The 19,075-nt window shown below is 33.8% G+C and overlaps 1 protein-coding gene across 1 annotated transcript in view; it reads right to left on the bottom strand.

Annotated features, from left to right (window-relative positions):
* Nucleotides 1–19,075, bottom strand: part of LOC120331301 (protein jagged-1b-like) — an 87,655-nt gene that overhangs the window by 22,382 nt on the left and 46,198 nt on the right. The window contains exons 9-14 of the mRNA XM_039398373.2: nt 18,594–18,707; nt 12,666–12,779; nt 8,406–8,519; nt 8,003–8,049; nt 2,095–2,268; nt 9–159 (exon numbers count right to left, since the gene is read on the bottom strand). Coding sequence (XP_039254307.2) covers nt 9–159; nt 2,095–2,268; nt 8,003–8,049; nt 8,406–8,519; nt 12,666–12,779; nt 18,594–18,707 — 714 coding nt within the window. The remainder of the gene's footprint in view (nt 1–8; nt 160–2,094; nt 2,269–8,002; nt 8,050–8,405; nt 8,520–12,665; nt 12,780–18,593; nt 18,708–19,075) is intronic.

Here is a 19,075-nt window from a genome sequence, read left to right as displayed (position 1 = left end):
CAACAAACCTTCACAAATCCCAGTTTCACAATGATCTCTTAGCTGAGAGCAATTTTTTCCGATGTATTTATCGCTGCAGTTACAGTAATAATCGTTGTTCAAGTTGAAGCACTGAGCACCATTGGAACATGGGTTAGGTTCACAGTATCCTTCTTCAAGCTGTGACGTCATCAAGGTGACGTAATAAATAAAGTTGAATGTTACTATGACGTCAAATAAATTTATTCAAAAAGTTGAAACTCAAATAATAATGAAATTATTTTCAAACAATAGCTATTTATGACGTGATTTGTGGCGTCATCAATATTGACAAATACAGTAGTGCAAGTGGGATTGCACATTGAAATAAGCAGATGCAATTCATCGAAGTCAAAGCGTCTGAAGGCGACCACAAAATAGACGAAATGATGAAAAAAACTATTATTTAAGGGAAAATAACCGCCCAATTATATATTAATGTGACAACTGGCATGCGTCTGGTGGAAACGAGACTTTCGCTAATGGCCTATTAAATATTTAGGTCGAGAATGAAATTTAGAAAAAGTATTTAGACTTGTAGACAAAGTAACAATCGTGTACTAATATGGTATTGTTTTAAGAGAGTGTCTTTCATTTTCAGAGGCCGTAGGGATGACCCTTTGCAAAAACCTATCCTAAATAGTTGTATGAGTTTAGATTAGAGTTTACGCTGCTCGGGATATAGAAAAAACAGTATTTTCGAAATAATACATTTTCGAATATAAAGAATAAATAAATGTCGATAAAAATGTCAAATTCTATGAGTACTAAGTTCGGAGCTCCAGAAGTATGTGCACCAATTGGCGCACATACTTCGGTAGCGCCCTAAGTTCAAATGTATGAGTCAAGTTCCTAAATTTACAAATATAGAATATCTTTTAAATACCGATATTCTGGCACCCCAACCAACGCACAATAGGTTAAAAAATAATTGCAATCCGCGAATTCGCACATGTAGAATGTAGTTCAAAATAATTTGCCCTCTTTCTCCACACAAAGGGGCAACGAATGGTTGCACTTTCATATTTACAATGATAAAATTATCGTTCAAAATACCAGAACTTTTGCACCCCACCGGTTCAAAAAATGATTTCAATTTGAAATTTTAATTTTCTTTCTTTATCTCGAATTTCTATCGCATGACATTGTCAGTCAGAAATAAATAATGCATCGAAAAAGGAACGTTTTTGTTCGCAAAAAATTTATACAACAACAAATTTGGGGCAAGGATGAAATTTGCTATTATCACACGGCCTAAGCATGAACCGAAGTTGTGTAAAAACGAAATTAAAAGTTGTTTTTTCTTGGCATTTTATTTATTTATGATCTCCCTGCAGACAAGATCGCTTATTAGTGTTTTATACCAAGTCTGCAAACCTGTATTTTGCAGCTGTTTAAATGGAAGAAATTTTGAGAAAATTTGGTGCAAGCGTGCTGTTATGCAGCACCATTTTTGCAATTTGATGTTTTTGAAGTTATTACCAGTGCTAGGCATTTCGAATCTGATAATAAATTATTCGAATCGGTTCATACGGGAATTTCGCATCGCCGCCATCTTGTTTTTGTCCGTCTGCAGGTCGAGATGAATCCCTCATTTTTATTATTCATGTCGAATTTTTAAAATGCAATTCTAACACATGACTTTTTCTTCGGAGTGAGGTAATAATGAAACATGTTTCTTACTGTGTGTGAACACTCATCGAACGGTACTCCCGAAGTATGCGAACCAAGATGGCGGACATCGGAACGTAACATGGGTAACAGGTTAGGGTTAGGCGATAATTTTTTTCCAATTTTCCTTATTTTAGTCCTATTATCAGTTCGAAAACTAGCCAAGAGCCTCCCGTAGTATTTATAGCTAAAATTATGGCCTAACCCTAACCTAGTACACATATTACATTCCGATGTCCGCTATCTTGGTTCGCATACTTCGGGAGCCCCTATCGAACTGTCTGAGTGATAGATTGCGTGTTTTCACTAATTTATGTGCTAACTATATAGAAACATGATGAAGCATTAGGCGCAAAACTGTAAATTGTATGAGATTGATATCAAAATTTATTTGTTCACCCATACCTCGCATCGTCTTCCAGAGTATCCAGCTGGGCATATGCAGTGGTATCCGTTAATCTGGTCAATGCATTGGCCGCCATGTAAACACGGACCACCTGCACAATCGTTAATGTTGATCTCACATTTTTCACCTTTGAACCCGGAAGCGCAATCACATTGGAAACCGTTCACAAGATCCTGAGAGAGAGCAAGAAATAAATTTTACACGAAATGCAAAAAACGAAACTTCGTTACAAGAACTAAGCTAGCTTGTCCATAGCCTTTTTCCGAGTGCAAATTATGAGAAAATTTCATTAGGCAAAACGAAAAACGATATTAATGTATAATTTTTATTTTTGAGATGCAATTATTTTTGAAGGCAATATGATGCAATAATGGGGACTCATCTCTTAGATATAATACTTAAAATTTCCCAGTAATTTTACTGCTATTTATTCACAGTATTTTATAAAGGTTATATTAAATACCAATGGCTTATGGATACACTTTGAAGTCAATTATGATATAGTCACACGGAAGATAATAACAGGTTGCGCGACTCGAAACTATGTAATTGCCAAGAATTGTATTCAATGTCCTAGACGTCTATTATTATTACAAAATTACCTTTATATGAATATTAATGGGTTATTATTTCTTTCTATTTTTATTTCGCAATTTTTCTGGAATTTTTCGGAACAATGTCTCTAGAAACCACCCAAATGGATGATATCCTTACACGGTACAGCGTTAAATACAACCATACCGGTACCGTAAGGATTCAAACCCCGTTTTTTTGTGTTTAAATTCGTTTATGTGATAGATTTCTGTTGTCAAATGTCACGGTTTTTAGGAGAAAATTTAGATGCAAAAAACTTTCTCACACTTTTTATTTATAATTTCACTCAAAACCATATAATTATGGTTTTGCAATAAAAGATCTACAAGACAATTCGACAATTTCAGCATGTTTTCAATCGAAATCTAACACCTTAAATAGAAAAAAAATAATTTTTTTTCACAATCCACGTTTTTTTAATGAAAAAATCTTTCTATTTTAATTTAATCGTACCGGTAAAAATTAATTGCAAATTTGAGCGCTAATTAAAACACAAAACTAGACTAAAATTTATGTTTTCTTTAATTGGTATTTAATCACAGTCACAGGCGTGAGAAAACTACACTTTTCGACACAAATTACATCTTTCCCGCGCAACTAACAATAAATTACTGTGACGTCACAATGGTTGTGTAGTAAAGGCGGGAATTTAGATGATCGCATATCCCGCTTATTTCTTAATCGTGTTACAACTTTGCGCAGATGTTAACATCTAATATTTGGTAATTAATCTATTAATTGTCGTTCGAACAAAGTGCGATTCCAACCGAATTGCCCGTTTTAGCCCAAAAATCGTTATTACTAGCTTAACAAGTTTCAGGATTGATTCGCAATAGATTCGCAAAATTCGCGGTAACTGAAGCGATGTTTCAAATTTACTACATAAAAACAAGACCTTTGACGAGAAGACCCTTAGCGCGAATGGTTTTGAGTCATATTGCTGATGAGGAAATATTTAGATTAAACTTACCATATATCAGAGGGTAAAAGGGGATGAAACCAAAGTGGACCTTTGGCGAGAAAACTTCAAGGAAATTTTTAGTCTTATTGATAGCAGGTAAATGGGATTCAACATCTATATATTATTTATATACACAAACGCTTCTTCGCGGCATCCGCTCCGAACAAGACCCTATACAAGCGAACGAAGTTATATAAAATTTTAGAAAAGCAGTTGAAGTAAGCATACGATTCCGTCCGTACTCACGGCAATTTTTGATCACTTATGATTCGATTCTCAAGACACCAAAATAGTAAAACGACTCTATTGACTAAATATCTCTCTTCCTTATAATATTTTCTTTCAAATGATGGCTAATGGGCAATAAATTCATCACATGTTAATTGTTCATCTGTCTTAGACTAGGTTAAGTGTCTGGGTTCCGATACTGTTATCTTAAGTTGGAATTTGATGCTTTTTGTTTCGTTTATGACTAATAATGGTGGTATCTCCAACCCTTTATTACGTAATAATTAATTGACCAGTTACCGCCAAAACTATTTGACACTATGACCGAATAATAAATATTGATAATTTAGATAAATCATGCTTAAAACGTAGATATATAATCGATTTATCACTGGCAAACGCATGGCCATCCTTTTTGTTGAAAAGCACATTCGTGTTGTTTATAATATACATGAATTCGTGCATATATAAGACTACTCGAGGTAAATTTAGCGAAACAAGCTTACTTTTAATGTTTACTTAAAACTTTTGGGAGATTAAAGAGAAAATTGCTACTTTTAATTGAAGTTTGAATTAATTTGAAAACATTACAATTTTTTCATAATCCAAATATTTTTGTGTGTGAATTATTTCTAATTTCTCATACCACATATAAAAAAGTATGAATTTGTCGAAGTAAAACGGAATTCACTTTCGTCATATTCAATTTTTTTGGATGTTATTTCCAAATATTACATCAAATATAAAAAAATGAATGAATTTATCGTTTTTTTCAGGAAATTCAAAATTTTTATGGAAAATGGAATTTACTTTTGTCTGGTGGTAACAACATATCGTTTCTCACAATTATTACACAATGAAGCGCAAAAATCTCAAGTGCCTTTTGATATACATAGTTTTATCGTTCTATCAAATGTTACACCAACATTTCGGGATCTTAAATGTCCTTATGTGTGTTATATTTGTCTAGAAATGTTATCACAAGTCGGACAGGTCCTTTGAAGAAATATCCTACGCGAACGAAACGATAAATTTCACTTTACACGGAACGATGCATCAACACATATCATAACAATGAAACAAAGTGATTCCAATCACCTTTGTTTTCAAATAACAGATGGTAATGGGTATTTTGACGCAATATTTAAAACAAAACATAACATTCTTTTACGTACACGAAACGATTTATTCTAATTGTTATTTGAAAATAAACAAAAAGAATACAATTATGACGAAATAATTCAAAGAAAAGTTTTGTTCTGCGCGACCAACACGTTGTTTGAAACAAATATTAAACGAAACAATATATTTTAATGGATATTGAATAAAACAAAAACAAAAAATAATCATGATGATTAAATCAAAAGATAAAACTGTTTACGCGACCTAAACAAAGTTTATTGAACATTGTGACATAACAAAACATAATATTCTTCTTTGCCCACAAAACGATATATTTTTAATTATTATTGATAAAAACAAAAATTAAAATTGTGATCAAATAATTCGATGAAATTCTACGCTACCGAAATGGTGTTTATGGAATATTGTGACATAACAAAAACAAGTGAGCATTTCCGACGTAAACGAAACAACAAAATATTTTTGAAGAAGCGCCGACGCGAACGAAACGAAGACAAATCACCCCGAGTGTTCTCAAGCACTCGTATAGACTTGTTATAGACGCCGCATAGACTGTTTCATTTGGGGTACACCTCGTGGGATTTTATATGGACTTAACCCTTTACCGATTGTGTTACCTATGGCCACATCTCCGACTAGAAAATACAATTAATTTTGAAACAATTTAATAATGAGAACATAATTTTAATATCCGAACGCGTTATGTATGACTCTTAGTTAGGAGTTACAACTCAAATATTTATTATATTTTGAATGAATCTTAATAATATTTGAAAATGGAACTTAACTTTCTGATATTCAAAGCGATAGAATAAAGCCTTCACGTTTAGAATAACAACAGTACTAATACCAAACTCAAAATACCGCTTTATTTTTTTCGAAAAAATTCGAAGTTTAAATATTGAAAAAACGTAATTTTTTGACATTCGAATCAGACCGAATTATTAAAGTTAGAAATTAGATTTAGCCAGCTATCACACTTACATTCAATTTTGATTCATTTCAAAATCATACCACCATGAATATGATTATTTTCTATTTATGCGTAGAGGGTTAATCCTACCAAGACCCGAAATGATTCACTATATCTCACGTTAAAGATAAGAGCCGAGATTAATGCGATCGTACTTCGATTCTAGTTTATCATAAACCATGTCCACCTGCCCAATGTAAACATGAAGTGGGCACTCGAAGATTTACTGGGTATTAAAGTTGCGATGTCCATTTTGAAATCAGGCCGGTGCAGGGATGTCTATTACGAACCGAATATTCGAATACATACAAATATAGGATTTTAGGAAAAACTTAGAATAAATTTATGGAAATTTTCACATAAAGAGTGAGAATTTCATGTATCCGATGATCAGAGAAAAATAGACTTTATTTAAACTCTTACGCTTTGCCCTGTTTATCTCTGGTTAGGTTAAGACCAAGATCATAGCCAGTGCAAAATTCTTTGAAGAGGGCCAATTTTTTTGTATAATGACGTAATACGACTGGTGGCTTTTGTTTCGAACAACAAGGATAGATAAAAGCAGCCACCGCCCCTGCAACGACCCAAATCACCATTTATCTAAAGACTTTATACCTCCAATCATTGCAATGGAATGACAGTCAGTGAGACTTAACTCAGTAATTGACTCGTCATCGAAATTAGACTCGACCTGATTCGAGATTAAATACAATCAGAATCCAACATGTAAAAATCAGACTCGTATATACCAAAAATTTGTTATAATAATTTTAAATAAATAAAGTTTCTCTGGTTTATAAAAAAATCTTATTTTTCATTGGCCCGTGCACACACACCTCTTGTGACGGCGAGTCACGTATGCGCACTTATACCAGACATCGAGCCTTTTAAAAATGGTCAATCATACTCAATGTGTAATGGGCAGCTCTGGCCGACATCTTTGAAGAAGTACTTGAATTTTTAAAATCATCATTTATTGTTACAGCATAATACATAATAACAGGTCATAAATGTGATGTAATAATGAGACGCTTTCCTAACGAAATTACATCAAATACGCAACTCCTTATATGGGTAAAATATTCGCCAAAAATACATTTTTCAAATAAAAATTATAAAAATAAGAAGTCTGTTTAAATTTTACTGATTATGATATATTATACTGGTATAGGTATTAAAAAAATTCCATGTATTTGTGGAAAACTTCGCGGGGGTAGCGATACTATATACATATTTTATTAATAGAAAGAATATTAAATTTCTGGCGCAGTTAACCCTTTTTATAACTCAAGCATTTGATTTGAAGAAAAAAAAAAGAAAAAACGGGTCAATATATCGTGCGCATTGTGACATCAAAAAGGGTACTTGAGACTTTATGATGTAACTATGTATCCCACGGTAAATAGTCGACTAATACTTACGCAAACGAAACGATATCCTTTAAAAAATTTATTTTGGCGCTAAAATTTCACATTTTCTTAGCAGGTGGTGACAAATTGTGACGTTATAATGATAAAAATTTATTTGTTTAGTCGCCGAAGCGGATTTTGTGTGAATTTGAACAAAAATATGAAATTTGTTTCCCTTTGTTCTCGAGAGCTAAAAACAACATGGATATCAAAGTAGAATTACTTTATATCAACCATTAAAGCGATCAAACAAAGATAAAACACAATAGAAGGATATTTTATAGGAATCCATTCGAAAATAACTGCGATGTACAGAGAAAATTTCTCATGTTCAAGTCTACACAATTTTGCTGGAAAAGGCAAAAAAAGTTCATAAGTGATGTTCTTTGTTGAACAAGACCATATATACAATATCTTCAATTCTTTCTAAAATAATTAGATACAGAAAATCGTTGATGTTCAATTTTATGTCCGTGTATATGGCTTTACGTTATTTTGGCAACGGTAGCCAAAATTTAGCGAATTAAAAACACATCTTATTCTTTGGTGAAAATGACCCAATTTAAAATATTTTATTCGTAAAAGTAGACTTAACTCACCATGCAAGTTGCTCCGTTCCTGCATTGACCATGGCAATCGTTTGTATCTATAAAATGAAAGAAATGAGAGTGTGTTTCACTGTTGTTTGTCAGTTAATGATCTGTTTGGAGAAAACAAGGGGCCGAGGATCACAGCACCTTTTCAAATTTAACCGCAGATCAGTTTTACCAGAAATTTTTTAATACCCCCCTGAATTGTACTAACCTCTATCTACTGATATATTTGGCACAAGAATAGACTTACTGCATAGCTTCTAGTGAAATAGTGATAGCTTTTAAAGTGCTCTTTTGATCTTAGTATAGCTCTCGGGAACTTACTATGAGGCAAACTTTCACAAAAATGCGCAATTTAATCACATTTTTCGAGTTGAAACAGAAAAAAAAAACACAAAAATGTCCTCACTCGTATCGCAGTTGGTTCCCTCCCATCCTGCCTCACACACACAATGATAATGTCCTGGTAAATTATGGCAAGATACTGCATGTACGCACGGACTATCCTTGCATTCATCCGCATCTGAAATAAGAATAATTACGTCACTAACTGATGACGTCACTATGTCACAATTTAAAATCAATTTTAATTTAATTTGAAAATTAACAATTTTGTAACATCCATTATCTAAATATGCATTATGACGTCACTAATTATTCGCGATGTCATAATCAATTCCAAACTAACGAGATAATCATACCATTGTTTGTGAGTTCTAAATCATTGTAATGTAATAATTGAAGGATAGGTCATTGAAGAAAAACTTGAAAATAATTAAAACTGAAATCGAGACAAAATAATAACACCCTGACAAGACGGGAATTAGTGACAAGCACTGGAGCGCAAGTAAGATTTCTATGCAAGATGACTATATAATTAAATACGGTTGAATTAATTAAATGCTATAAGTTGAATCTGTAAACTCCAATGCCATATACAATTATACATCCCATGTACGGTCTAGAAATATACGATTCGACATAAGATGAATTGCCAGTGATACCAATGTACCAGTAATACTTTGCTATATACCCGGGGATTCAAGTCGATACAACTATGGCCATATAGGATAAAATAGTATGCAATTATTTGTATTGGCAGGTAATAAAATGTTGGATTAAAAAAGAAGTGCTAACGCGAGCCCACTTTCACACTATTGATTTAATGTTAAATATGAAATAACATGCATCGTACACATGTTTTAGCGCCTTTTTTAGAAACAAGTACAATTGCAGTAATTTCGTCAAAAACAACACTAATCATTATTTTGGAATAATGCTATTCTAGTGTAATCTATTGTTCATTGTTACAAAATAGAGAACAACAACTCAACTGTTTTTCAATATAAGATACAACTGCCAAAAATGTAGATTGTTCTTTTGTACTTATTTTTATTTTTTCACCCCCCACCCCCCACAACACACACAAAAAAAGCGGGATGCAATCTACCAAGAAGCATATGTTATAGATAGCGCACTTACAAATAAATAACGGAAAAATTAAATTTTTCAAGGACTCTTCTTCATGGACTTGAGTTTTAATAAATTTATAAACGGCACGTGTCACGTGGTCTGTGTAAATATGACCTTGAAACTTTTTGAAGGTCAAGAAAGCTTTTAAATATAATGACTTCCGAAAATAACGTCGAAAACTCGATATTTTATTAATAAAACAAGTTCATGTATCATTATTATATCGTTGTAAATTATTTCTTTTAAATCAAAACAAAATACTGAAGTATTGTGACGTCACATTCAAATGCCATTTCCGTTTTTTTTAATCTAAAACAGAAATTTGAAGTTCCAAACAAATATTATGGCGTTACATTTATAGAACGGATGAGTCGTCAAAATAAATTGTCCAATTATGACGCAACAAATAAACTTTCATTATGTCACAATCAAATTATTTTTATATGGGAAATCGCGCCAATTTGTAGAAATACTAAACTTTTTGGAGCCATTTAAGCTTGTATTACAATATATAAATCCAGTAAATGATAGGGTGTAAGCTTAGAGGGGTCATTACCCCGTCTAGTCATATTACCCCACGGTTTACCCCAAATTGCTCAATTAAGTTGGGTGTACCCGCGTGTTGCAAAATTCATCGATAAGAAAAGTGGGGTAAAGTAAAAAAAACTCAAATATTAATAAAATAAAAATGTAATTTAACGAAATTTGTCGGTATATAACAAATTTATATCGATATATAGACAGCACAAACATATTTACATTATTTTGCGCAACGGAGTAGAAAGTTGACACTGAAAACAGTGTATTTTACTGGTTTTTTTCAACACTGTGACACTGGGGCGAGTTTGCAAAAAAATTTGAAGAGGAATTCGGTAACTTATTCACTTCTCAGTAAACGGACGCCGTTTGAGTGTTTCCAAAATACAAACACAATGGCAATTTAACACGGAATACCTTCCCTGGTAACGATTATAAACGCTTTCTGACGACAATTTGTAACAAACACCATTCTCCTAATTTCTCTTTGAAACTCTTTGGGGTTTTCATTTGTGTCACCCAAAACAAGTTTGCAAGTCATTACCCAGTAGGGTTAGTGCAAGGTTACTCAAACAGACTGATCACGATTTGTTTAATTCTTTGGACGTAATGGATTTATTATTTTGAAGACGAAGAGCTAAAAGTTATTGGTCGCGCACCATAAAAGTTTGAGAACCACAGTGCATTTAACGGGAATCACAAATTCTACAAAAATCTTTCGTGTAAGGCTCACTCTTGCCAACTCTATTTGCCGAAATTTTTATATCCATGCTGACCGAAAACACATTATCAATCCAATTTACCTATAAACAATTTGCTTTAAATTTTTGTGCTTTGAAATATTTGAGATTCAATTAAAAGCCATAGAAAAAAATTAGAATATCATGAAGAGATAAAATTTCTATTCAGTTTACGAAGAGAAAAAATGATTAATGAACCATATCAGACAGAATATTTATGCTTCGAACATTAGCGAACATTGCTGCCAATCTTGTAAGAAATAAAACACTAATTGAAATTTAATGTTTGGTTTTTGAAACTTAAAAGGACGAACTTGGATCGGATGGCGATTAAAATTTAAAACAAGATATTTAATGTAAAATAATTAGCTTATCGAGTTACGAAAAAAACCTGTTGCTTTTATGTAGTACCTCAAAGATGTTCCTCTTTCAAGCACACTTGTTTTACTTTGTCTCACATTTTCACGCTTAAGTAAATTAAAAACGAATCATCTTTAAATGCAATTTGTCATTTTAAATTAGGGTCGTATCGAATTCTCTAAGTTTTATAAATTTTAATCTTTTATATTTGTCATATAGACTTTCGATCTGAAAAAAAGCTATTTTTTGAAATTACCATAATCTTTCGGGTTAAAAATTGATTACTCCATTCATCATACCCTGAACCAAATGGCGGGTAAGGGCGAAACCAGGAATTTTCAAAGAGGGAGGGAAGTTCTGAAATTTCAAAGTCGTGAGGGTCTAAAAAGCGTTCCAATCCACGAAAAATCTATGTTTGACACGGAAAAATGTATTTTTACATTTCAACTTTCCATGGCTGACCTCTGATGGCGGGCATGGGATTTGAACTCTACATATTAACCAGCAATGCTATCATTACGCCCAACGCTTTAACCACTTGGCCACAGCGCATTATCTTATTTGAGAAAAACAAACAGTGAAACAAAGATATCAATTCTATTATATATACATATAGTATGTAGAACTTTTTGTATCGCCACAAACTTCCTTTACCAATCTCCAATTTCGTTGAATAATTAGCTCGGATTTGGGGTTGGAAATTATAGGTTAAGATTTGACCTTGGGAACGGTAGTGAAGGTCATTAACAACTGTCTGATTTTTAGTAAGAAGACTAAACATAGGGTTGGGTTACTTTGTAAAATAGGGGAGTATAATATCCATAAACGTTTATATTGGGGGGTTTATTATTTACAAAAGTTCTCAGTGTGAGAGACGAATTTAAAAGAATTAACTGCTACAATAGACACTTGAGTAAAATGAATCCCAGGCCAATAAGGCGCAATGAGTTGGTGTTCAGAGCATTGGAACTAACTATGATGGTATCTCAGATTAAGGATTTCAAGAACGATATCTATAAAAACGTTTTTAGTGGGGGAGAACAAAAATGACTTGACGGCGCTTCAGAAGGGTGTGTGTACCAATATGGAGTTAACTAATTTTGTTCGCCTACTTTACATTAACTTGTGTAAAGGGACTGAAACCTATGGGCAGTGGGTTCACTTGTCAGACAGTCCCCGAACTCGTAATAGAACTAAAATAAGGAAAATAGGAATAAAATTATTCCATAACCATAACCTGGTACACACACTACGGAGTACCGACTTGACTGCTACAATAGCCATAATTCCAAACCGCCCCCAAACCATTTCACACAAAGCCCTGTAAAGCAGACACTAATACAATTTTGCGGGATATTGATTGAAAATACAGATATTCAAGCAATAAAGCAGGCAGAGAACAGAAATTTTTTATTGACTTTTAAATTCCAATGCGTTGGAGACTTCAAAAAAATGCCATAATATATTATTGGCATATAACGACTATAGTGACTATACGTTTTTTACTTTGGTGGAAATGTTTTGCTCATCAAATTTTTTAATAATTCTTTGTAACTTACCAAGTTGGCAAGTAGAACCTTCCCAATGGGGAGGACATTCACAATGAAAACCGTTCACCAGATCATGACAAACTCCTCCGTGAGCACAAGGCGAGAATTCACAATCGTCGATGTCTGAAAAGAAGGTAATATGTTTACAAGGCGGAAGCGGAAGTCGTGATGACCTTCTGGGTATAGTACTGGTGCATAACTGTGAATATCACTGTACTAAACGCGTGAACTTGATAGTGTATAAGAGCGCTTAGGTGAGCCACCCTGTGGGCACCCCAATCAATCAATATACCTAAAAAACGCCCGCAACATTGCGCTTTCCCTGTTTAGAACAGGATTTGCCATAGCGACCGACACAGTCGTTGAAACTCATATGGGAATGCCGGCGAACATTGTTGACTATTGCAGAAAAAATCTGGCATCACTCCAACATCCTTGCCAAACCACATGAGAAGATTAGACTGACGTCGAGCTATTCGTTATGAACCTTTTCTGTTCCACATACAGGGTGTCCCGACAATTTCGCCCAATTTTATAGTAATTGAAGTTAAATAAATTCAATTGTATGATAAATGAGAACGACAGGCATATCCTTTATGGGTGAGGCAATGGTGAAGGCAATAGACCAAGATTCAAACCTGTGATCTCCAACGTACGATAACATATCCAACGATATAACCACAGAGACACGAAGTTAAGCCATTTCACTAAATTTCTTCCACAGTGATAATGAATTTAATATCGGGAAGAGTGGCGACAGTACAAACGTTGAACTTCTATTAACGCTTTACTATTAGAGTTCAATTTCTATCAGATTGAGAACTTATTTATTAGCAATAAGGGCAGTCGAATATAATCGTATATTCAATTTTAAATCGTTTGTTGGTAAAGCAAATCAGAACCCACAAAAAAGCTGTTAAAAATTGAGTTAATTTGCGTGCTATTTATGTGTTATTGTACCCGTATTTCTTGTGTATTTTACATATTACATATCATAGTCGGGATATCAAATTACGTTGACGACTTTTCCCGCGTTCCCAGGAGTATTCCTTACATTGATTATTTCGTCACAATCTCGTGCGTAAAATTTTGCTTATGAAATCACAATTAATTAATCAGAACAATAAGATTTTAGTAAAAGACAATGAAATTAGTGTTTTACTCACACATACTCACGTAAGGTTATAAGGAAAAACAAGCTAATTATAGCCTAGGTAAAGAAGGAACGAAAAAGCGAGAAAATCACCACTTTCAAAGTACTGAATTAGATGTTTTTGACAAACAAAAAGTTATAAATGTAATAAAATTACTAAACTTTTAAGGTAACTCCGTTTGTGCATATTGGCGTTTGTTTAATTTTTCTAAAAAACGATGCAAGTCTAGTTTACAGTGTTTCTTAGGTATTGAATATTAATTGGTATGAATTCGTAAAACTACCCTTTGTACAATGTAACTATGTATTTACCGCATTATGGCTGAACAGGCCATAGACAATCAGTTCACTCAGACTAGAGAACTATATCCTATGACTCATATATCCTGATAAAGAAACGTTTTAAAATTCCCAAAACTCGAAGTCACAAATCCGTTTCAAAAAGCAATCAAACAACAGTCAAGTACATAACTTTCTCACGATAAAACTATTGTTACGAAACAATAGACAAGGACACTCATGTCGCTCAATATTTCTCACATTTGGTTGACCTTGGACTGACCTTGGGTTTATGATATGTCCTTGAAAATCTCTAGAAGGCCTCTATTTTGTCCCTAATTATTGAAAAATGAGCGGAATGGTTGGGACAAATACGAATGGTTTTTCATAATGTAATAAAAACTTATTTTAATTGAACACTTCAAAATAAAAATATCCAGTTACCATATGTTTTCGCAGACACTGAAAACGTTGGTATAGCTACATAGTTTTGCTTATTACCATTTGTGTACGTTAGGTTCGACATAGTGCACAGTTTTCTACTTTTTTAACACCCCAAAAAACTTATTTTAGGCCCCCAAAATAAAATAACATAAATGTCTTAGTATTCGTATTGAGTATATATTTAAATATGCAAAAATTTTCCCAGCAGCAATTCTATTCGTCCGAAAACTTGATTCGATTCGACAAAAATATGCGACGTTATATATTAAAGTTTAAATAATGTGGCATCTACTTGAAGACACACGGAACCCCACACAGAAAGTCATAGACAGTTTATTTTAAAACGACACCATGTCCTTGAACTTGACCTTCAAGCTACATTTCAAGGTCAAGCACTTGTAAACTAACATATTATATTAGTTGAATCAAAGAATAAGTAAAATAAGCTATCTGGAGTTTAAATTTTAGACCGAAATGAGAGTTCCATTATTTTTTATTCTGAAATTGAATTTTGGGCTCAAATAGGTATTTTCTGTGATTTTTTATCATTATTTTCCACTGAAATAAGAACAGTGAAATATGATTTGCAATTATTCCGACACGGTTTGGTAATATTAGGTCACGTGACCCTAGAATTCCAATAAAATGTCTTCAACATATTTTGCAGATGCTTTCGCGAGTTATTAAACCCACATATTGTCATTATTCCGTCATAGAATACCCATTGTTTATCATTTCGAATGAAAACATTTTCAGTAACCGTGACGACCGTTATGCATGAGTGCAAAGGGAAAGAACACCTTATACAGTGGTGAAAGACAAAGTTTTAAAAAAAGAAAATGTGCTTGGACATTATATCAGATCATGAATGGCCTGGCAAAAACTATAAAAAGATGTCCCAATACCACTATATGCATAACTGCGTACGCGTCTTTTGCGATAAGTCCTCCCCACGCGATTTTCCACACTATATGCAGCAGTATAATAGTTCTTTACAGAGCGTCTAATCTATTGTCGATTGGGACTATATATCCACCCTTATTCAAAACCTGCTGTCTATGCGGCAGTCCAATATCCGTCTATGGAGAAGAACTTTGAAATGGCGCTTGGGACCATATATATCCATCCCTTTTTCAAGTCGGCTGTCTATAATGCAGTCTAATAGACCTTTACATGGGAGGCCATTTAAATGATGATCGGGACTATACATCCATTCCTGTTCCAAACCTGCTGTATACAAGGCAGTCCTACGGGGAGGTTAATCAAACTGTTATAATGACTTATCGGGTATATCCACCCTTATACCTATATTAAAAAAAAACTTTATCGTTCACCCTTCCCAGTCGTTTTACAATGGATGAGCTTGATAGCAACCCCGAAATAATTTTCTAAATAAGGGTAAATGGGATTGCGCCATCTCAACTTAACTTCAACGTTACCCGATCTTCAGCATTTCTCGTGAATTCACACGCACGACGGTTGTTTTTACCGCATGTCATATCACCCGTGATATCACGATCATTGCAAATCAAATATCGCCAAGGAGGTTGACTGTTTTATTGGAAGAAAGACAAAAATTTGGAGCACGAAATTTGAGTAAATTATTGTATTTGATATAAAAAAGGAACATTTTTGGGTAAAAAGTGATTTTTTGCGAAAAAATGAGCTGAAATTCTTGGAAAAGGCGAATTTGCCGCATGTGTATCGTGTAACATCACAATAAGTGAGTGAAGATTGAAATTTTTGCTATTTGTTGAAATTTACTTCATATGACCTTGAGAATTTATTTCAAGGTCAAACGTTTGACTTTTGGTCGAAGGCAGGTGTTAAAAATTTTGATGATGACATTTCAAAATATGATGTAAGGTTAGCACAATTTAACATATAACATGATCGTATACCATTTCTTGATAACACTTCAACAATTCCTAAAAAGTCAAAACTCGAACGACCCAATTTTCGAGGAAAAAATCCAAAATACGAAAGTTTCAAACCATATTTGGGAATACATATCGTTCTCCTGTGCAAACGAATAGGTCACAATTGTGTATTTGCCCTCAATGGGTCACCCATTTCAATTGTAAAAGGAAGGTTTGACAGAAAAATGAACTAAGAATTATTTAAGCAATTACATGTATCATTCGTGCGTGACGAAAAGCTTCCAAGCATGACTGAAACAAAATACTATGGTGATGAGATAGCATTTTAAATAAAAGTTGTGATATAGATAGCACAATCGAAAATAGCAATATAATTTCGAATGATCTCTGTGGAGGACTATTGATTAGGCCGGTGGATGTACATATGCCAACAATCACCATTTAAATAACCTCTAAGGTGGAGAGCTATTGAGGTGTCTAAAAAACAGCAGGTTAGAAATAGGGGTGGATATATCTCTATCTTGGCCTCCCCCAATATTGGGCCTTCATATATACAGTTGGTTACGAATTGAGATTGATGTATGGCCCAAGTCGACATAAGAATAGTCTGCTATCCTACATTAAGGGATATTTGGCTGGCATACGGGCAGCAGATTAAGAATAGGGATGGATATATCCCAATACCCATTTAAAAAGCCTTCATCTTCATAGCCTCCTTTGTGAAGGATATTGAGTTGTCATATAGACAGCAGGTTAAGAATAGGGATGGATATATGGTCACAATCATCATTTAAACGGCCGGTCCCCAAGGTGGAGAGCTATTGATCTGTCACACAGGCAGCAGGTTCGGAATTGGGATGGATATATCGTCCTAATCACAATTACAATAAGAAGCATGCATAAGCAGACGAAACGTTAATACTATATTTGGTATTGATGTGTAGCAAGATTACTGAATCTTTCAAAATATTCCCATCCACGGCGCCTTTTAAGATCAACCACAAACCAGACTAGAAAGCCTATTTTCGATGCAGACAAGTTCAAAAAATTTCACGGGTGTCGAATTTCTTATAAATTACGTTAAAATGGTTGTTATTCCCCCCAAAAAACGTTTAAAAAGCGAAAATTGTGAGCAGAGATGAGATGACTGAAATAAGCGAAGTAATAATACATGAGATAGGGGAGAAATTATGGATGCCATTCCGCGCGGAAATGAATCTCTATTTTACCGCCTTCCAAACATGGATGAAACTTTAATCTACGATTTTATACCTCGTCATGGTTGGTCTGTATATAATTTTTAAAAAATTCCAAGTTTACTCGCCCCCGCATTGTTATGTCACAATATGAATAAATAATACATAGGAATGCACTCGACGAATTGTGATGTCATAATTTATTCATTTAAACCACACACTGTCACATAATAAACAAGATAATTTCAAAACTTCAATCAAGAATTTCACGTCACAAGCTCAAACCCCATGTCCACTACCTATAACTATTTTTTTTATTATCTATAACTAGAATATAATACATTTGGTAGACAATGACGGCTCCCGTAGTGTGCGTACCAAGTTAGGATGGGATGTCTGTGTTAGCCAAGTGAATATACCCTCTGTCCATAGGTTTCAGTTTCTTTATATAACTTGACGTAAAGTAGGCGAACAAAATTAGTTGCCTCCATATTGGTACACATACTTCTGGAGCGCCAAATGACGGACATAGGTGCAATCCGAAATAATAAAAAAATACCTTATATACCGAAGGTATGAAAACGCCAGTTTGAAGAATATGGCGCGCATTGCCTGACGTAAACTAAAACTTTTACTTTATGTATTTTTTAATTCTTGCGAGCAGTCAGTACGAACGGATCCGCTAACACAACGGCCGGAAAAAGAACCAGTATTTATTAATAACACGATACTAATACATATACATAAACGAATTACAATATATATATAAATTAATGTTGTTCCAAAGTATGCGCCATGGTGATTTGCTAAGAGCGCAACGGAAATTACCAGAATTGTGTTAAACCTAACTAGTTTCTTATTTAAATGATATGTATATGAATCATTTTACCTTTCTACGTTGTTTACTTTCTGTTTTTCCTGATAATTTGGCGTCGCATGAACAAAAACTTTGGGAACCGCTGAAATAAATAACAAATCAACTCACTTATTCTACAAGTATGTCCCGTCCATCCGGCAGGGCAATCACAACGAAATCCGCCGGGTTCCTCTTCACAAACGCCACCGTTGGCACAAGGATTAGAGACACACGCATATTCCGCTGTAAGAAAAGATGAAGAGTTTATTTATAGTAATAAGATGTAACATTCATTTCGATTACATGCTGAACCAACCTTTCCCGACTGGGGAGAAAAAAAAGACAAAGAAGTTTATTTAAATTTAATGTGGACATGACATTCAAGTATAGGACACACAGGGAGTATTGTTACATCCGCGTAAAATATCCCCAGAAAAAAGACATTATGACACCATAACGAAGTTACAGATGAATGGAACTAACACAAATTTAAATACAGTATAAGATTGGGTACATATAGACGAATGCATTAAAAAAAAGGATAAATAAAATAATAAAATTGCGAGCGTTCAAGATAGATAGTAATTTTTGCCGAACATTGTTATCTACCA

Source organism: Styela clava, chromosome 6, assembly GCF_964204865.1.
Source record: "Styela clava chromosome 6, kaStyClav1.hap1.2, whole genome shotgun sequence".
NCBI classification, from domain to species: Eukaryota; Metazoa; Chordata; class Ascidiacea; order Stolidobranchia; family Styelidae; genus Styela; species Styela clava.
The sequence above is the reverse complement of the archived record's forward strand: the minus strand, read 5'-3'. Positions and strand labels throughout refer to the sequence as shown.